This window comes from Amblyomma mixtum, chromosome 7, assembly GCF_055824585.1.
Source record: "Amblyomma mixtum isolate Tamu chromosome 7, ASM5582458v1, whole genome shotgun sequence".
In the NCBI taxonomy this organism is placed as follows: domain Eukaryota; kingdom Metazoa; phylum Arthropoda; class Arachnida; order Ixodida; family Ixodidae; genus Amblyomma; species Amblyomma mixtum.
This window is the reverse complement of record NC_143018.1, coordinates 12,169,021-12,190,358: the sequence shown is the minus strand read 5'-3', so window position 1 is coordinate 12,190,358 and position 21,338 is coordinate 12,169,021. Positions and strand designations below refer to the sequence as shown.

At 41.0% G+C, this 21,338-nt stretch overlaps 1 protein-coding gene and 1 long non-coding RNA gene across 2 annotated transcripts in view; one reads left to right on the top strand and one right to left on the bottom strand.

Moving 5' to 3' along the window:
- The window catches only part of LOC149335030 (uncharacterized), a 77,090-nt gene that overhangs the window by 48,104 nt on the left and 7,648 nt on the right, over positions 1–21,338 (top strand). The window contains exons 17-39 of the mRNA XM_089551739.1: positions 534–587; positions 842–895; positions 1,268–1,324; positions 1,926–1,979; positions 3,277–3,330; positions 4,292–4,345; positions 5,723–5,776; positions 5,862–5,915; positions 7,186–7,239; positions 7,785–7,838; positions 8,447–8,500; positions 9,127–9,180; positions 9,982–10,026; positions 12,121–12,174; positions 13,432–13,485; positions 14,081–14,143; positions 15,165–15,236; positions 16,170–16,205; positions 16,329–16,382; positions 16,856–16,888; positions 17,813–17,959; positions 19,854–19,908; positions 20,892–20,993. Of these exons, the coding sequence (XP_089407865.1) occupies positions 534–587; positions 842–895; positions 1,268–1,324; positions 1,926–1,979; positions 3,277–3,330; positions 4,292–4,345; positions 5,723–5,776; positions 5,862–5,915; positions 7,186–7,239; positions 7,785–7,838; positions 8,447–8,500; positions 9,127–9,180; positions 9,982–10,026; positions 12,121–12,174; positions 13,432–13,485; positions 14,081–14,143; positions 15,165–15,236; positions 16,170–16,205; positions 16,329–16,382; positions 16,856–16,888; positions 17,813–17,959; positions 19,854–19,908; positions 20,892–20,993 (1,366 nt within the window). The remainder of the gene's footprint in view (positions 1–533; positions 588–841; positions 896–1,267; positions 1,325–1,925; positions 1,980–3,276; positions 3,331–4,291; positions 4,346–5,722; positions 5,777–5,861; positions 5,916–7,185; positions 7,240–7,784; positions 7,839–8,446; positions 8,501–9,126; positions 9,181–9,981; positions 10,027–12,120; positions 12,175–13,431; positions 13,486–14,080; positions 14,144–15,164; positions 15,237–16,169; positions 16,206–16,328; positions 16,383–16,855; positions 16,889–17,812; positions 17,960–19,853; positions 19,909–20,891; positions 20,994–21,338) is intronic.
- On the bottom strand, positions 2,552–8,090 carry LOC149335031 (uncharacterized). The gene is made up of 3 exons (XR_016283997.1): positions 7,759–8,090; positions 4,275–4,330; positions 2,552–3,542 (listed from the first exon to the last, which is right to left on the bottom strand). It is a non-coding gene; the product is annotated as an uncharacterized LOC149335031 (long non-coding RNA).

The following is a 21,338-nucleotide window of genomic DNA, read 5'->3' as shown; positions in this document are numbered from 1 at the left end:
AAAAAAAGTGAAAGCAATAGACACCAAGCCAACTATTTCATTGTGGGTTATACAGCACGAAACAGACAAAATAGAAGATGACACATAGGAGCACTTCTATTTTTGCCTTTTGTCTGTTTCGCGCTCTACCACCAACAATGAACTATCATTACCAACTTGCCCAGCTATCCATCCTTCTCCAACTATTCCCATTGGATGTATGAGGCTGCTAAAATTAATAACATGCAGTGACTGCACTCATATTTCCTGGATGGTATGAAGATAGTAGTCATATGAAAGGAAATGTAGCGTGACATGCAGAACCTTAACCGAAAGCACTCTTGATCATGCTGATGATACGGAACATCCTACTAAGAAGACAAACACCCAATACGGTATGACCACATAATGGAAGTGGCTTTTGGAAAAAATATGATTCTTTGTTTTGAGCAGTGTTGGCTGCTTTGGAGCAATTCGTACCTATGAGGAAAGGGAACTGAAGAGAGTAATGAAGTGTGTTTTCTAAACATGATTTCTTTTTATGCTCCATGCAGGGTGAACCAGGTGAAAGAGGAAACACTGGACAGACTGGCCCTCGTGGACTGCCGGTATAAAATGGTTTTGGTGATGGTGGCATAACTACCAGCCATTCATATCATTAGTGCCAATGCATGAAACACAATCAAAATGTGTGCTTATGGCAGCCTGCCTAACACTGACCGCACATGCCATGCTTTGTTTTATGTATGCATTACTGAGACGACAAAACAAAGCTATCATACAGTGTGCTTTGCAAACTCAGCAAAATACAAGAAATTATGACACAAATTTTCATTCATTCATGTTGGCCATTCTGTTTCAGGGTGAACCAGGGCCCAAAGGTTCACCAGGAAGTCAAGGTCTTCGGGGCCCACCGGTCAGTGTCCAGCACCATCTTTACATGAATCGTGTACATCGCGTTGATCCGTAATCAATCCCCTCTTGAACAACAAAATTTTGAATACCGCGCACCTTTTGCTGGAAGACCGAAGCCGAAAACTCAGTCCACCTATTGGTAATTATTAAAAGCAAAACGAACAAATAATCATACACTCAATGATTCAAGCATGTTAAAATCATGAAAAAATGACAGCAAAAGCAATTCCTGGAAAATGCTATAAGAAACAGAGCTTACATGCCCAAAGTTTTCAGGAAAATGACTGAATTGTGTGGAGAACTTGGAGGAGGTGGCTGTTTTTTTTTTTTTGCTTTTCTCCTGTAAGGAACTTTTACTGTTTTTTTTTTATAGGGTCCTCCAGGACGTGATGGAATCCCAGGAACCACAGGAGAAGGGCCATCAACACCAGTCAGTTCCGATACATCATATGCTAATGCACCCTAAACAAAGCAACCAAAGCATCATCCCAACCTTTCCATCGCCATAAGACATCAAAAGAACGCTCACAAATTTTGGATACTATTCACTGCTTAGTGAGGAAACAATCTCACAAAATGCTGAGTGAATGATTTTCTTGTCATCTTATGAGATGACTGTTCATTAATCAAGTTGAAAAGTAGCACAAATGAAATGACTAAGAGGAGACACAGGTGACAGTCAAGAGTCCAATGCTGTTTTTGCTGCTGCACAGCTCTGTCTCATACAGCAACCATCATTACTTACTCTCACTCTCATGACATAGTGTCTGACACCTAGAAAGTAAAAGTAAACTTTAGGCCAATTTGTTCAATAATGCACCTCTAAAAAGTGCTATCGTTTTGTTTTATTTTCCTTTCTTTCTCCACATTTTAGCATCTTGGTCTGTATGTCTACACTTTCCAAACATTGAGAGACCACTGTCACAGGCTAAATCAAATATACAGACCTTGACTTCGGCAGCAACATTGTGCGTGTGAGTTAAATGTTGGTCACAAGTTTCAACTGTTCTACTTTCAAATTCCACGAACAGGGTCTGCCTGGACCTCCTGGTTTGCCTGGTGACCCTGGACCCCCAGGACCACAGGTTAAGAAGATGTTTTGTTTTATGGCGTGCAAATTTTCCAAAATAGAGAGAAGTGAGTGTGGCATATCAGAGATGGCGTCGTCATCACCAATTATTATACCTTAAGAGCCCCAAAGGCATTACAAAGGGAAAGCCATGCATGAAGACCTATTACATGTAGTTCAGTCTTACATGTAGCTGAACCTGTTATAAGTTGAAGGGGCCCGGTGATTACTTCATTATAACCATAGCTTCTTTATAGCCCATGTTGGCCGAGCTTCAAAGGGGAATTGTTATTCCTTCATTATATTCATTATTTTGTTATAAACTGCTTCATTGTAACAAAGTCTGAATGTATATTACCACACTTTTTTCTGATAACAAACGATGATAGCAATAATGATGATAACGAACGATTCATACTTTGCCAAAGATCCTCCGGTCGAAGGAAGATGGGCATATAAGACTGCCCGTCTAGGGAATAACAAACAAAATAGAAGGTGTGTTCCTTATGTAGGTGTGTCTATTATAGGAGTGAATATGGCTTGGGTCGTGATTCCCTCATTTGGAGATTGGTCTTTGAAAGCTTTTGGAGGACCCTTACCGCTCTTGCTTTCCACAAAATCCCATACATTTCCTGACAGCATGAAGACTTGATCAAAGCATATGAGCGATTCAAGTCGAATACAAATAGTAGCCTTAGAGACCTGCATTTGTCAAGAGAACTGAAAGAGCAATATCAAACTGTAGAGACATAACGCATACAGCAGCCAGAAAATCTAATGAAGAAATTTTTTATTATTGTTCATTAATACCCACACAAATGAAACCCTATATGGAGCATCAAAAATACTTGCTGCAATAATTCTGCAATCCTTGCTGCAACATTCAAACTGTTTTCTGAAGAAATCCCCCATCGAAGACGGCAGCTTTTGCACACAGCCTGCAGAATACAAAGGCAGCATATATGCTTCAAGTGAAGAATGTACGCTTAGGGAATGCAAGCTTACATTTGCTACCCTTATCTGTGCTTTTCTCATAGCTAAGCATAGCTAAGATAGCTAAGATATATGAGCCAGTTCAGACTTCATTAACACACTGTTCTTCAAGACTCCTGTCATCTGAAAAGTAAAGTTCTGGATATTGAAACAAACATACAATTTTTTTTTAGTGCATCAGGTATAAGGCTGTAAAGTCAAATGCCTCAAAACTGCAAAAGTAAATAAATAAATGAATTCCGAAGCACAATTTTTCAGTCAACCAATAATGACTGAAGAAATAAGTGGAACTTGGCTGGCGTGTTTTGCTTTAACCGCAGGGTGAAAAGGGCAGCCGTGGTTTCATCGGTCCTCAGGGAATTGAAGGTGAAAAGGTAAGAATTAAGAGACATGATTATTCAGTTATCAATCTCCTTTTGTGGCTTGAATGTACAGAAGCTTGCATTCAGAATGTCATGGCAGTTTACCAATATCCCTCAAGAGAAAAGTATACAACAGCTGTATACCTTACCGGTACTCACCTACGGGGCAGAAACGTGGAGGCCAACGAAAAGGGTTCAGCTTAAGTTAAGGACAACGCAGCGAGCTATGGAAAGAAAAATGATAGGTGTAACGTTAAGAGATCGGAAGAGGGCGGAGTGGGTGAGGGAACAAACGTGGGTTAATTGCATCCTAGTTGAAATCAAGAGGAAGAAATGGGCTTGGGCAGGGCATGTAATGCGAAGGGTAATGAAGTGGATTCCAAGGGAAGGCAAGCGTAGCAGGGGGCGGCAGAAAGTTAGGTGGGCAGAAGAGATTAATAAGTTTGCGGGGATGCGGTGGCCACAACTGGCAAATGACAGGGTTGATTGGAGGGACTTGGGAGAGACCTTTGCACTGCAGTGGGTGTAGTCAGGCTGATGATGATGATGATGAGTATAATGGAAAAAGCATCACTTTCAATGCAAGGACAGCTGTATGCTGTAGAGCTCCATCAAAACCACACACACTGTACTAAATGTAAAGAAAGAATTTGTAATACTGTTCTGCTTGTTCAAGTTGTGTGAATATTCCATCATGGTCAATTATGACACAGCACTGTGCATTGTTCAACTCTAAATGAAATAGAGCGTAAGCCTGCCAGCACAGTTAGCAAAGCAGTGCACTAAAACAGCTGGTTGATCATTGAGTTAGAAGATGTGGCCAGTGTGAAGTAGCAGCAGAAACAGTGAGAGATGCATCCAGTTATGGCCCTTATGGGACCTGATAATGTTTAATTTAAAGCACAGCAAATAATGTCACCATAGCAAAATTAGTGATTATAAGTACTGCAATATACCTTTCACTTCTTAACAGGGTGACAAAGGTGATCGTGGAGTTCCTGGTCTTCCTGGCCTGGACGGTGCAAAGGTTGGCATTGGATCAGTACTTTTAGATAATCTGTTTAGGTTCATAGCATTAACATCATGCTCGCAAAGCTACATATACAAGGCTGTCATTTAATATTAAGCAGCAGCTCATATTATCAATACAACATCAATATTCATCCTCAGTGCACATCTGTTTTTAATTTTCATAACTTAGCATCTCGGCTTCAACCCTTCCTTTGCATTGCCTTTGCAATGCCTCTCCTCAAGTCTGAAGCTGCACTCACGTTTCTTTTACTTCAGTTTCAGTTCTTACTGTAAACACCCACATTGATAATCTTGCTCTGGAGCTAAGTCGATCACTCGGCTGCTTGTATAGAATAAGTTCACTTATACCTTTATGGCTTAAAATTTCTCTTTATTATACTCTGTTATTCCAGACTTTCCTACTGCATTTTGGTTTGGGGTACAACCTCTAGTAGAAACTACCTCCGAATACTAAAGTTACAGAAACGAGTACTTCGGTTACTTGAAAGATATGCAGGACACCCACAAGACTTACCAACTGGTCCACTGTTTGTAAAGTATTCTCTGCTAAGAGCTGATGAAGGTTATTGTTTCAAGTTATAGCAGTACACACAAAAACATAAACTACACACATTTATCAGTCCTACTAAAACACACACGCTTGCCCTCTGGAGGCAAGAGCGCAGAAAGCCTCGCACGCACGAATTATGGCAAACAGCTTTTAAATTACCAAATTTCGGTGCTTCTAAATAAACTTCCAGATGATGTCGACCTAAACAAATCGATTAAGAAAAAAACGGTCAAAACAATGATTATTGAGAAAGAAATTCGCTACCAGTGACTTCTCTCTTAAAGCTGTATGTAGCGTTTGTAAAACAGTGCTCATTTACTGTGTGTTGGATGTCGCCTTTTTCTTTTTTTTCCTCCTTTTCATACATACATATGTTGGCTACGATGACTGAGCTTTGCATCTGTGTTCATATGTTTTTTTTTCTTTTCTTCCTCTCACATCTACGCCAAGAAATCTGTTGTATATATTTGTGTACAGTGAAATGTACTGGATCCTCCTTGACATAGAACTGTGTAGAGTGTAACTACAAATGTGTGTGCTGTTTTCTTAAAACTTTCCTGTAATGTTGTCGAAACTGTACGCGGAGGGAGGGCCTCGTCAGGCTAGTAGCCTTTAGCTCTCCCTTCGCTTTTTCCTTGTATTGGAAAGAAACCAATAAACAAACAAAGAAAAAAAAAACAAACAAACAAACTTTCCTATGTTGTTCCTGTCTCTCCTCATCACATATTTCACTGTAACCATATTTACAGTCTCTTCGGTAAACCCAAGAGACCATAAATATGGTCTTACGAAATTTTCACAAGATCAATTTATCATTTTCAGGGAGACAGGGGTGAAAGAGGCTATCAAGGCGACGCAGGATCAAAGGGTGAACGCGTAAGTTGTTCCACTCATTTTCTGTTTAACAGCGATTGATGGTCCAACATGTCAAAGATGTCTTGCATTATAAAATTTTCCCCAGGGTCTACCAGGAATAGATGGAGCAAGAGGGGAACCAGGCCTGATTGGACTTCCTGTGAGAAGCATTTGTCTAACCTTCTTACTTCTTTTCTTGCATGATATGATGTGGTGTCTTTTAATGTGTAAAGTATGCCTGTGCTTGTGTACAAGAATTTAGATGATGAAAAAATTAATTAAGGAGGCATGCAAAGCTCTTGCAAGCAAGCTTCACAGTGTTGACTTGACCTCAATTTTTGCCTTTCTGCATTTGCAGGTCGTGTTTTGGACTCAGCAGTTTCTCTCCATGGAGACATTACAGCTTAATACACAAACTGCTAACACATGACTCTAAACTATTCGTCTATAAATTGACTGATACCCATGCCACACAAGCACTACAAATGAAGTTAAATGCTTAATGTAATTAGCTCAGTCAGGATATTTATTTTTGGAACCGGTGTCTCATGTTAATATTTAATGTCATTATGCATTGAGATAGAAACACAACAAAATTAGCTGCGAATTTCATATCAGTATAATATGTACCATTAACGTTACTTGAAAGAATAACCATTGTTCTGGCTCAGTAAGCTGGAACAGTAACCGCAAATTTATGTTTCTGCAAATTGTACTCAGTTTGACTTAAACAGTGCAATAACAGTATGCATTTCATGGGGGTATATAACTTTTGAACAAGCTCCTGAAATAGTTAACGATATCAAGGTGAAGGTCAGTGTCTATACATATATATGGCACTGCTTGAATGGCATTACAACTGAAGACACACAGCACTTAATGCCATTTTTCATGCAAGTGTGGCATAGGTATCACACTAAACCGCTTTTACCTAAAAATATAGCTTTCTTCAATACCTGATCTCAATGCCTAACCTAACGAAATACTAAATATTTATATGCTCTTCCACTTCCAGCTGCTAGGAAATAGCTGCCTGATTATCATTGATTCATAATTATCATATTGTGCTTTTAAAAAACACTGAAGCTCCACTTGAAAGCTTGCATAATGCAGGCTCAATTTTAAAGCTAAATTCAGAAGTCTCGGGTGAAAGCTTTAAAAGTGTATCTTGGGAGCACCACCAGACAACAGCAAGCAAATGTCCTCACGCATCTGCTTAGATATAGACCAATGCTATTAAGTTCTTCACAGATTGCCAGCACAGAATCAATAGATAACTATGCCTGGTGCTCGACGCCTAAATTTTGCCACTCTAGCATGAACTACTTTCCTGTATATCAATGCAGTCAATGCTTCAGACCACTGTTTAGACTTGATGCACCGTGATGTTAACGTGGCATAAAATCTACACGTTCTCAAACATCCTGTAGGGTCCTACCGGAGCTGCTGGTGCTTCAGGGCTCCCAGGCCAGAAGGGTGAAAAAGTATGTCGGTAACAACACACTAAATAGTGCCTTTTTAATAAAAGCGAATAAACCTTCAATGGAAACTGCGCGTAAACATTAACTTCATGTAATTAATGATCTAAACCATGAAGCATATCAGTAGATAGAGCCTTATAATAAAACCAATTCAAAAGCATGCATCCACTCACAGTTGATTGCAAGCAGATAGTATATGCTTTGTATTCAACTTCAGTGCTACAATGTATGCAATACTGGCATTGTTAATAGCAAGGGATGAAATGAGCAGTCAAACATTGAGTGCAATTAGTGTACATTAGAATTAATTACTAACTACACTTTTGGCATGATACAAATACGTGCAGGTGAATGCATGCCAAATCATGCTCAAGTGAACTTCCTGTCAGAACAGATGCTGGATTGAGGTGTAAAATTCTCTCTCCTAGGATTAAAAACATGCTATGCAAGAAACTGCACTTAGTGTTCTTGAAAAAAAAAGAACGATGAATGAACTCAATTTAACTGAAGTGAGCAGGTAACCTTTTCTGCGCGTCACTTTTTGACAGGGAGAGCTTGGACAGAACGGACAACCAGGGCAGCCTGCTCTTCCTGGAGAGCCTGTGAGTGCAGTTTTACATCGTAGCACAGTCACTGACGTCCAAAACAGATATTTAACTCAAGGCAGAAGTTAGGCTCAATGAATAATACACAGATATTTCATTACAGTTTTGATGTGGCCCTGCTTAATTAAAACCATTCATGCTGACTTCACAGCGCAAAACATACAAAGATGAAAAAAACAAAACGACAGGGACGGAGACATGAAACGACAGGGACGGGCGCCCGTCCCTTTCGTGTCTTTTGTCATTGTCCGTTTTGTGCTGTGATGTCAGCATATGAACAGTCATCAACTTGCCCAGAGGAGAATTATGACCATTTGCGCAAATTTGAATATTATGCTTTATCTGGCAGAATTAACTTTTCTTGCAGCTCTACATCGGCAGAATTTCAACCCTTGAACTTAATCAATGTAGGTTGCTGAAAAATAATGAACAAAAGAAAAAGAAAACTAGCAACCCAATGGGCACTGAACATCCCGTGGATGTCCTGCAGACATCCTGAACATCCGCACGACGTCCATGGGAGTTTTAATGCCCATTGGGAAGCAAGTGAATTTCACCCACGAAATCAGCAGCAACACGTGATAATGTCTCTGAACGTGTCATAGGGCCCTCGTGGTTACCCTGGACCAAAGGGGGAGCCTGGAGCTGATGGAATAAAGGTATGGCTCAGAATCCATTACATGTGTAATCTGTGAGTTCATGTATTCAGTAACTGGTACAGTAGAGAACTTTGGTAATCCTGGTAATAAAAGCTCATAGCACATTCAGTGCACCCAATGTGAGCTGTGACATGCAGTGATCTACCCTTGGAGACGCAAAACTCTTGTGGAGGATTCCAAATCCACCAGTGAACTACTGTATGGTAAGCCGATGTAGAAAAAGAGCCACCAATTTGATTGAAAGTCAAACATGACTTGAATGACATCCCAGTGTATGCTGCCCACATGGGATGCATCAATTCTATTTGTTTGGGCAGTTTCAGCTCACTGCTCTAAAAAACATTTTCTTTCTGCAATTTTATTTCAGTTCCTCATGTTTTTCCTGTACTCCCACGCTTTTTTCCATCTTTGCATCATTTTCACTAAATGTTGAATGTACTTTACACATGAAAAGAACGAAATGCCAAAAACTGGAAGTAGGAAGCTTTGCTGATTTGCTGAAGCTGTTTTGCGTTTAGCTATGCTGACAATTTCTCTCTATTTCCCACTTTTTCTATGTTCGACTGTGTCCATGACAATAACTTTACTTTGTTCCTTGGTATATGGTAGACAATTTTTTCACACAGGGTGCCATAGGACCTATGGGACCAAGAGGATTTCCCGGACCTCCAGGCTTGCCTGTAAGCTCAGCAGTAACCTCATATCTGAGAGGAAGCTTTAACTGGGGTGCAATTCTGATTTTCTAACTGAAATACATGTAGGGTATAGAAGTGCTCTGATAGTGCAACTACTAGACATATAAAGATGAAAGTTTTGAATTTAAAAGAGAAAATTTAACTGTAGCAGCCTCTGTTGAAAGCACTCAGATGATTTAGACTATAAATATGTCAAAGTACTTTCCATATATGAAAAGTTTTTAAATTCTCAAACGTATTTTAACAACTTTCTGGCTTTGTAACAAAAATGGATATAAAAATGCTGTAAACTTCACATGTAAGTGCTTTTATAAAGAGGACAAAACTGGCATCCTATACTTCTGTCAGGATGAAATTGCCACAATGATTAGGAACGAGTTTTTTTAAAAGGTTTACACTGTGTAAAATAATGGGCCGCACAAATGTACACAGAACTCATATTGTTCATCGCTTTTAAGCCATCCTTCCCGCTGTTTTTAAGAATGCGCATAGCAAAAGTTTCAAACTTTTCAAAGTCTGATTTTGGTAGTGTTCTTCAAAATTTTAAAAGAAAAAGTTTCATCATTAAAATTTTGCTCTCACCAATCACTAGACTTTCACTTCCTTTTATATTCAACAGCTCCTACTCAAGTGAGTGCAGCAGCTGCATCATGAGAAATGAAAGCACCTCATGAGATCCCCATGAATTTGAATGGGAAAGGCAAAGTTTGGCCTCTGTCAGAGCTCCCTCTTGAACAGCTTTATTCGTCAATGAACAGCTGATGCATTTTCTTCACTTACACGCAGGGACCTCCCGGACCACCAGGACCACAGGGGCATGATGGGACAGAGGTGACAATAAGTCATTGAGTGAAATTTTGCGTAACCATGTAATGTCCAGGCATTGAAAACCTCAGATAAAAGTTACGAATTTCCATGATTTTATCACTATAAGGTGCCTTAAAGGGAAGCTGAAACGGTTTCTTCAGAATTCAAGGCTATTTAAGAATTCGAATCTATCAAGCTTCTAGATAAAGCATGCACAGTATTTTTGCACTAGCATTTAAAATGGTGTCATAATCATCGACTAAACCCGCGACGATGTTTAGGCTTCTTCTCACTACGTTGGAGAAGTGCGGGGAAACTCGGCAGTGACGTCATTGTTGCCGAAATTTCAGATGTCCGCTGCTTACGACTGCACGCAGCTGTGTGTCGTCAGATGGCGCCAAAAAATGCATCGTGAGCTTCACCTTCGATGGCATCGGTTTTCTTCCATGGAATAACCATTTTCTCGCTGGAAACGTAGTGCCGTCATATGTGACGTCATTATCGGGACCTCTGCCCATCGCTGTGCACTACAGAGAAGCCTGAACGCCGACGACGACTTTATTCGGCTATTACGCCACCATTTCCAATGCTAGAGCAAAACGATTTCGCAGGCTTTACCTGCACGTTTCACACATTCGGCAAGCTTAAACTCATCGAATTCTAAAACCGCTTCAGTAGCTCTTTAACTTGAAAGAAGTACACTAAATACCAAGAAAATTTATCAATGGAAAGGTTAGTACAGCACAACTAATTTTGTAATTTTTATAATTTCCAAATGCTCAAGGTAAATAAAACTGCAAGCAAATAGCCAGGTGCAATCAGGAGCAAAATTCAAAAGTGCGCCATTCCCTGCTAATGCAGCATTATGACCACAAATTTCGAGCTGTTCTGTCATCAGGGTCAGCTTTTGCATGAATTTATCTTTCAGCAGATCTCTTGTACCTGTTGCAGCTTACACATTGACATTGCATTGATAAATATGTTGGAGGAAACCGTTACTTCAAATATGATAGAAATTCACATAAAAATGTGAGCAGAAATGAAAATTGCTCACATTTTTATGCTCTGTATAACATTTGATATGCTGGGTGCTATAGAGCTAATGCTGAGTTGAACAGGCTGCTATGTCACACCAAGCAGACTGGGTACCTTATCTGTGAATTCATGCTAGCAGTGAAAATAAAGCCACACACAATGGAGATGTATAAATGACAAAAGCAGGTGCTGACTTTAAACTATGTGTTTAATTTCCCAAGGGAGACCTTTTATGCCTTTTGCCAAGCAGCCATGATGTCACACATATCCATTAAAAAAAGCCACTTCTTCATCTAGCAAAAGGATTGACGAAAACAATTATCTAGCTAAAGAAAGAATTGGCACAAGGTAGGAAAGATGACACTTGGGAAATAAACACGTAGTTGGAAATCAGCACCTGTACCTGTCTTTTTTTGTATGTGTCTTTATTTGTGCTGCTAGCATGAGTCCATGCAAGACTGACCTGCTGGCCTGCAACAAGATCCTCCTGAGTACCTCACAATTACCACACAACAAACTGAAATTCAGCTTTGTAAGAAAAGGACAAATCTATGAAGTGTCCATTCGACCCCAAAGAAAAATAGTTAATAGGCACCAAGTTGCGCTATCACTTATCAAACCGGCAACCACTTTTAACCCTGCAAAACTATGCGTGCCTACAGGCTGCAATACATGGTATGTGAAAGACTTCAAGCTGAGATAAGTACAAAGCAACAGTTAATAGGCACCAAGTTGCGCTATCACTTATCAAACCTGCAACCACTTTTAACCCTGCAAAACTATGCGTGCCTACAGGCTGCAATACATGGTATGTGAAAGACTTCAAGCTGAGATAAGTACAAAGCAACAGTTAATAGGCACCAAGTTGCGCTATCACTTATCAAACCTGCAACCACTTTTAACCCTGCAAAACTATGCGTGCCTACAGGCTGCAATACATGGTATGTGAAAGACTTCAAGCTGAGATAAGTACAAAGCAATCTATTGCTAAAATTTGTAATAGACTGCAGTAGCACATCTGACTTGTCATGTTCAGTGTGAGTGGTACTATCATTCTCTTCTCCCACTTGGCATCACATGTAGGGACCCAAGGGAGCCAAGGGTGATGAAGGACCAAGAGGAACCGAAGGACCACCAGTAAAGAGAAAAGAAAATTAAAAGCATGAAATAATCACGCAAAATTAACCAGTACCTGTTAATGCCTGTTAACAGCAGTGGCTCTCTAACCACACACAGTGATTAAACTGTTGGTATTAAGATCCGCTTTTCAGATCACAGGCATGCGGAAGTGGGCTTGCAAATGGTTTGGTTTGGTTTATGGGGTTTAACGTCCCAAAGCGACTCAGGCTATGAGAGACGGCGTAGTAAAGGGCTCCGGGAATTTCGACCACCTGGGGTTCTTTAACGTGCACTGACATCGCACAGCACACGGGCCTCTAGAATGTCGCCTCCAAAGAAATTCAACCGCCGCGGCCGGGATCGAACCCACGTCTTTCGGGTCAGCAGCCGAGCACCATAACCACTGAGCCACCGCGGTGGACCAGCTTGCAAATGAGTGACATGGAAATGAAATATGGCCACAGGCTAGCACAACTTGATAATTTGGCAAGTGCAATACAAGTCTAGGCGGTAAAACCAATGCACATGACCATTATCTTCCATTATTCATTAAAATGAGATGATAATCTACTGCATAATGGTCATTAAAAACAGAACAAGACTCATAATTGAAAAATCATGCACTGCTACTACGGTACAACAACCCCAATAGAGCATCACACTAAGGCATCAATGTGTGAACGAAGGATAAGAGTGCTGTGTTTAACCCCTGATGGCTATGGACAAGGTTGGTGTCGCCAAAAAAACGCATTGTATATCTCCCCTTTTCAGCCCCGTCTGAAATTCATGGGCATGTTTGCTAGTTGAACTTTTGGCTGACGCAGCCTATGTACAGCTGTAAGAAAAGCTGAGAGAGCCACGCCTGGTATAAAGCCTGAGTGCATAATAATACTAATATCAACAAAGCATGGGCCAATATTTGTGCATATCACACAAGTGTAACAGGCTTGCCGCAAAGTTTTTTGCAAAATCTCATCTCTGAACTTTCTTAGCTTCAAGGAAATAAATAAAATGCTACCCAAAGCAAATGACTCATATAGGTGCAGGATAGAACATTTTCAAGTGGCTAACCTGCATCAACAAGTTACTGAGACACTTAACATAACTCGAATACCTTTGAGAAGTGCATGAATCAAACACTGCATGAGCACAGTAGTGAATGCAAAGCTTTCGTGAGGTACCAGTGTGAACAACTTACAGCATGGATGGGCAGCTAACACTAACGTATTTTGAGGAGATTCACCAATCACCAGGAAGCAAATGATACATCCACAGGGTGAAATTGGCCCACCAGGAAAAGAAGGTCTCGTCGGCAAGCCAGGGCCTAAAGTAAGAGTTTCTGCCACGGAGACTTGGGGATTCGAAATTATTTATGTGATGCAAACTCCATTTTTTTTCTACCATGTTGCTGTTGAAAGCTTTACGGTGGGACTTGCATCTCTGCTGGTTTCGCATAAAGTGGAATTATTTATCAAGTCACTCCCCTTTATCTCACAAGAAAAGGACTGCATTTAGAGCGCACAGCTGGTACCTCCAGTGAATGTAATTTCACCTTGTCCACATCTATTCGTGGGCACTGCAAAACCAATGCTGCCACATGATTTCAATTTATTTTTTAATATCTTTTACAAATCGAAATCACTTAAACAAGCATGCATTACTGCACAAACAACTGCACAAAACACAGATTACCATATGGTCAGTGAATGATTTTGCTAAATTTCATATGCACTGATCCTTTTTCACCACAAATTGGTCTTCTGTGCAATATAAAAGCACAAAGGCCAAGTATTTTGCTCATATTCCCTCTTCAAGACTGTGTTGTTTTAATGCTCTTTCTCTCATTGGTGCATGCTTGTTTTTGGATTATACCTATTTGGGTACACTCGAAATGACAACTAAACCTCCCTTTTCACTTTTTAAGGGTAACTTTGGCGACAAGGGCCTACGAGGTCCAGAAGGCCCAAGGGGACTGCCAGGTCCACAGGTAATCCTGCCTAAGATCTTCTTACACTCACCTAAACTGTTTCATGCATTGCAAGGAAAGCGAATTTCATTTATTTTTACCCCCAGGGCTTTCGCTTACCAAGGGGTGGGGGCAAATGAATCAGACTTCATCATCACAAGTAAAACACCAAGTTAAAGTAGTTCAAGTGTCGATCACAGGATCCTTGAGTTGCATATTGTTCTTGATTTGTGCTTTTGTTTTTTGTTTGTTTTTTTCGTTACTAAGATGACTACATTGGAATTCGCAGTCTCTATCTTTGTTCTTCTCAATGTACAGCCTTGTACAGACATAGTATAGTGCTTTCGACTTTTTACTTTTGTGTTCTGGATTTATGTCCTTTTTCTGGATAAGGTGACTAGGGTTGAACTTGTGGTCTCGATCTTAGTTCTTATTGTTGTATAGCCTCTTCACTTTCAGTCTTATTGTTGTGAGCCCCTCCTGCCAGGGCCAAAACATTGGTCTGCAGTATCGTTAAATAAAAAAATAAATAACGAAATACGATTTAAGCATTGTTAAGCCTGCCTGAATTTTCAGTCAGAATAAAGAGCATTTTTGGCCATTACCCGCAGTTCTACAGCAACATCAGGTAAACAGCATTCATGTCACAGTATTCTTCAACAAAACATAATACAATTCACATGCCAGCCTGCTAGCCAATGAGAATGTCCTCCAGTCTGGACTGGAACTCTGTGCTCAGTGGGATGGGTACACTGAAAAATCTGTGGTGCCATCGGCAGTCATACTATTGAAGTGGACGAGAGAGAGTGTTGTTGGTGGGGGAGCAGGTAAACTAATGTTCTTTTTCTTTTTATCCACTAGGTGTGGACTGAGGATTTTCTTTTCTGAAATCGTTACTGAGAGCAGAATGCGCTGTTCTTTCGTTGATGGTGTCTTGCCAGCACAGAAGTCCAACAGCTATGCCTTACTGCAGTGCTCTGTATTCCTTCAGTGCTAGAAAAAATGCAATACACTATAAAGCCAAGCCTTGCTGACATTACAGGGGCCACCGGGAACACCTGGAAATCCTGGACCACCCGGACTGCCAGGACTTATGGGGCCCAGAGGTCCTCAGGTTAGTCTTCCGCATTTCTCATGCAAGTACCGGATACAGCCAGATTGTAGTCTACATTTATAGGTTTATACCTTGCACCTTAAACCCCTCATATGCCACACATTAAGGTCATTTATAAACAGGGTATATACAGGGTCAGGGTATATTGTGCCAAAGTTCCTCAATACCTCATTCAGTGACCAAGTGAATATTATGTCTTTTTCTGCCATCCGGAAAAGCTTTATTCAGCAATCTGTGCTACAGTGATGCGAAGTGTCTGGGTGTACTATGCCACTCTGTGTAATAACCTCACTGTCTTTTACTATAATTATTGCTGCCAATTGCTAGTTATCTATTTCTGTAAACATTGTTCTTCATAAGCGCACTTGTATCCACTTTTTAACAGTGTTTTCTTTTTCTTTTTGCCTTGTGCCAACTGCTGACTTGTAAGGATGGTGAGGCCCGTCAAGCGGTGTATCATTCACTGCTTTTTTCTCACCATCCCCGGTTTGCATGTACAAAGTGAAATAAAGATTGATTGAGATTGATTGATTGATAAATGCCTCGTGGGAAGCACAGAAAATGTGCTAAAGACAGAAATGCCCAAACTCACCTACAGGTGGCACAACCACTCGTTCCTCTGTCTCCCATCTCACATTCCTCATATCACGTCATTCCTCACAGAATACAAGAAAAAGGGCAAGGAATAACAAAGCAAAGCATTGAGTTTTATGTCCAACAACAAAAATCTGGTGACAATGATTGAGGTCAGGTTTGCTATGGTTATGAAGCCGTTCAGTTGTATTGCAGCGCACTGGAAAACAAAATGCTTTTAAGCTCTCCTTTTGACATACATATAAAAAGCACAGGCCTTTGCTAAAGTTACCAACAGAGACAGTCTAGACAAATGAGATGAGCTTCCCTACAGTTTGCGATTGCTTCTTTTTCTTTCAGGGACCAGAAGGTCCTCGAGGACAGCCCGGCGAAAAGGTGAGGGCACACCCTTTGTTACAAAAGAACCATTTTGTTTCCCAAGAAAGAGGAGGAGTCCTGCCCAAATTTCCAGCAATTTCTTTTGCCAGTTGTGAACAGGACAATGCTTGTTGTTTCTAGGGCGAGTGCATTTATCAAGCCAAGGAAGAGTACCTCGTGGCACCAAGCAGACAGGTTAGAGAAGCATTTCTCCTTTTGTGCAACATTCTTTCACCGTTGCCTTCAAGATTCGTTTTGGAATCTATAATGTTGTTGCAGCATTCTTTCACTGTTAACTTCAAGATTTGTTTTGGAATCTATATTGTTGTTGCAGATTTCATTACCTCCAACTGAAAACGTCTGTATGAAACGTGTGTTTCTGCATGCCATAGCTCGGCAGCCGTCATTTCACGACTGCAAAGTCACATGTCATATGCTTTATATTTTTCCTTTTACACTGACTCTCTTTGGAGCCTTTATTCTTGATGTTTAAAATGTCCCCTCATGCTATTTACATGCATGTGCAGAGAGCCCACATATTTCATGACAGGGCACAGTAGGTGGCAAAAAAGGATATTTCTTCCATTATGTATGCTGATCTGTTAATTACCTAGATCTGGACAGTACATAGACTAACTCACTTCTTTTTTTTTTTCTTTTTTCCCCAGGGAGCAACGGGAGCTATGGGACCACCAGGACTGGTAATGTGCAAGAGCCGTTGTTTAAGATGCCTGACCAATTTTGCTCTATCTGACATATCCCAATGGGCACTGAAACTTCCATGGACGTCCTGTGGACATTTAGGACGTCTGTGGGACATCCAAGGGTCTTTCAATTCCTACTGGGATATTGGTATCTCATAACAATTTTCCAAAGTGGCCACAAATTACAAGTGCTCATGCAGCTTGTCAGCATGACATCTGCAGTGTGGTACTTGCAGTAAAACTATATTTCATAATTCAACCAAATAGTGAATGTTCTGCCGTATCCATTCTTTCTGCGCTATTAAAGTTCGCTGCATTCAGATAGTGGCATCATTACACTGAATTATTCGCCCAATGTGCTTCATTCGTGAGATACTTTGCTGGCAGCAACAAAATTAGTGAAAAAAGTTTGGCAAAACCTGTTATAAACAGCCTGATGGAATATCCTTACCAATAAACAAGCTCTGCTAGAAGTCACTCATAGAACTGAATAGAGGCCCGTATGCATTTGACTATTGTGCATTTGACTATTGTGCATTTGACCTATAGCCTGTGGTATAGCAACAAGAATGCCGGAAGGAAGAATGAAAACAGTGCAATATGCAATGAAAAGAAAAATAATGAGTGGAACAATAAGAAACGGAGATACAAAACAGCTTGAAATAATACATGGAAAATGGTAGTCTGCTAGAGTGTCAGAGCGAATCTGAAGAGGACAGAAAGATAGCCTGTGATAACAGAGAATCGCGTGGTATGATGAGGACACAAAAAAATGCCAGTATGGAGCAGGTGTGCCTAGCTATTGCAAAACAGGGATGACCAGACATCACTGGGAAAGGCTTCGGTCCCACTATGAAGTCAGTAAAATGAATGATGATGATTACTGTGACAAAACTTTTGAATCCATGACTGTGCACCCAGCCGGGTGAGCGAGGAGCACCCGGGGACCGCGGCCCAGCTGGTGCCCCGGGCCAAGTGGGCATGCCAGGACCAGCCGGATCACCAGGCCTACCGGGAACACCAGGCACCAGGGGTCAGCCAGGGATGCCGGGTCTACCTGGGCCTCCGGTCAGATAAGCACTTGTGCACAGCCCACTAGTTATCTCCGGGCTTCCTTAGTCATAACTACCACAATGCAATATTCTCTTACTACTTCCAGCACCTCGCTACCAACTGGGAACAGCAGTTCGCAGTTGGTAGCGAGGTGCTGGAAGTAGTAAGAGAATACGTCTACTTAGGGCAGGTAGTGACCGCAGATCCGGATCATGAGAAGGAAATAACTAGAAGAATAAGAATGGGGTGGAGCGTGTATGGCAGGCCCTTTCCAATCATGAATGGCAGTTCACCAATATCTCTGAAGAGAAAAGTATACAACAGCTGTATCTTACCGGTACTCACCAATGGGGCAGAAACGTGGAGGCTAACAAAGAGGGTTCAGCTTAAGCTAAGGACAACGCAGCGAGCTATGGAAAGCAAAATGATAGGTGTAACACTAAGAGATCAGAAGCGAGCGGAGTGGATGAGGGAACAAATGCGGGTTAATGACATCCCAGTCGAAATGAAGAGAAAAAAATGGGCTTGAGCAGGGCATGTAATGCGAAGGCAAGATAACCGCTGGTCCTTAACGGTAACGGAGTGGATTCCAAGAGAAGGCAAACGTAGTAGGGGACGGCAGAAAGTTAGGTGGGCGGATGAGATTAAGAAGTTTGCGGAGATACAGTGGCCGCAACTGGCAAAGGACAGGGTTAATTGGAGAGACATGGGAAAGGCATTTGCCCTGCAGTGGGTGTAGTCAGGCTGATGATGATGACCACAATGCCTGAAAAACCCTCCATATTTCCAAAGTTTAAAATGTTGAGCAGTGATTGGCCCCAAATTTGGAGGTCTTGCAGACTGTAGTATCGTTGTAGTGCTGGTGAAATAAGCTGCTCACTATTTCGCAAGTTACAAAACATCACGAACAGTTGACAAACCAGTTTCTGAGCAGCACCTGCATTTGCTGTAGTCGGACACAACTAAAAAAGCAGCAGATTCCACTGACCAATTAAAATAATAAACTAAATCAGCATTTTAATGTCCGACAGTGTTAAGCCGGAGACATCAAGTTTTTTTTAGCTTATATCCTTGTCTGGCGATTGGCTTTCTTGCTTAGATAATAAAAAAAGTTTCAAAAGTGGAGTACTTTTTCGTCATGGAGGGGTTCCATGGTCGTCATAAATGTGAGTAGAGATTCATAGCAGAGTTAAGTTGTATCTGACCATAGACTCTAAACTTTGGTCACAGGATTTACCTGGATTTTGAACCAATACTCCACTACTGCTGCAATTTATTGGCTCTGGTTCTAAACTTCTACCTATTTAGGCTTGCATGACATGCAACTCAATTTTCTTTCTTTAATGCAGAGGAACCCACTACATTCGAAGCATATAGTACCAAATCTAGTTGCAGTGCAGAGCCAAACACTTCGCTTGAACCCTGCATGGATTAAACAAACTATACAGTTGGTCAGGTTTAAACAAAGGCTACAGAAGTTAGGTGGATATAATGCCACAGAGCAAGAAAATGTTAGGTTCAAAGGACGAGATTAGGCAACCTTGTTCTAGATGAGAGAACGGTAGACAAAATGAGGTTAGACAAGCATATTGGCTTATTTCAAGATGATGCAAGACATACTAAATGAATGTAGGTTAGGCAAAACACAGACAAGTATGGAGCCCGATCATATTCAGGTCAGATGAAACTAGGTTGGTTTAACAAGACCAAGCAAACTTCGGTTAAGTAAGGTCAGACTGAATGAAACTGAGTTGGAATATTCTCAGATTGGACAAACTTCAAATGAAAAGATACGAAGCACGGACTTGAAAAAATGAATAACCGCCTGCTGCAAACATAGTCATTATATGTGTCATAATTTCATGCTTTTTTATCCTTGTCCTAACTTGTGTTTTTGTTTATGATGAAGGGTCGTGGCTTTACAGAGGAAGAAGTGAGAGAATTATGCTCAGCAGTACTTCGAGGTAAGCTTGCTCTTAGTGGCAACATTTTTGCCATTTACTTTAGTAGTAAATTTTAGGCGCTTGGAAACCATGCCCTGGATTAGCTATTGCTGAAAGCCATGTAAGTGCATATTAAGTGCTCAGCTCTGTCTATCAGAGTTGCCATTTCAGTTGTACATGTGGGTTTTCAGTGTAGAAAACTGGTTATGTGAGCTAACATGATCCAGTTGCAAGAAGCAAATATTTCATAGCGTCACAGTTGTGAATTTGAATTACAGCATAGAGTCATGGTCATAATTCTCGCACTGTACCAGAAGACCACACTACTATGACCACGTTAGGCCAGTATGCGCCTGCAGCTTTCGTGCCCTTCGAAAATCAACCCAATAGGCACTAAAACTCCCTTAGATGTCTTGTGGATGTCCAGGACGTCCACTGGAGTTTCAGTGCCTAATGGTAAAGGCACCACGTAAGCTCACATGTACAAACGTTTTGGTTGCAGGTCTTTATTCTTTTTTAAATGCATAACATGTTTATAAGTCTCTACTATATACAGGCTACTAAGGTTATAAAAGCTAACAAAGTTCCATGTATTGCAGCACTTTGCATATATTAAGCTTGTGGCAATAAAACCAAATGTTCTAGGCGGTACACTTGCCACATATGAAATAACACCCACTGCTAAAACACATCTAAATAATACTGATCTAATTGAAGTCAGCAGGTCTTTGCTCCCTCCAGTCCCTCTTTCTTTTCATAAACCATGCTAAGCAAAGGAAAGTGTTTTGCAGATGTCCAGCACTGAACGGAGCTTAAGGAATGGATATCAGCACCTGTGGCTAGAACCTAATTTGCATCCATGTCACAAAGGAAACAGCTTAGTATTTCAGGCTTAACATTATGAAACTATGAGCACATTTCCTCATAAGCATCTCTTTGCGCTGAGTAAACATCTCAGCGGCTGTGGCTCTTCCCTGATGTTGACTGTACCGTATAACATGCAGAGCAGTTGAGTGAACTGACAAGCAAGATGCGTGGTCCCCCTGGTCCCCCGGGGAGAGGGAAGCCAGGAAAGCCAGGGCCTCCTGGACCCCAGGGGTCGCCAGGTAGTACACGTGCTCTTCAAGTTGAAACACACGCACACTGTTTAAAGGGATGCCAAAGACAACTCCATTCAATTTTAGCTCTTCGTAAAAATCAGTTCTTTGGCTCTTTCTGGCATTGCTAACGTTTGTTCAGCAGCAAAAGATGAAGTTACCACTCATGAAATTGGGATTTAAAAATGGCACATTTTTTTCCCCCATCACTCAATTCAAAGTTGCAATGTCAGGAGTGTAGCCTAACCTCAGGGGTTCGTGTACAAAACACCATAATCATGCCACCACAGTTTGCTTACGAAAACCACAAGTGGATAGTAATACCTATATATTTCTTTTCTTTTTTACCTTTCC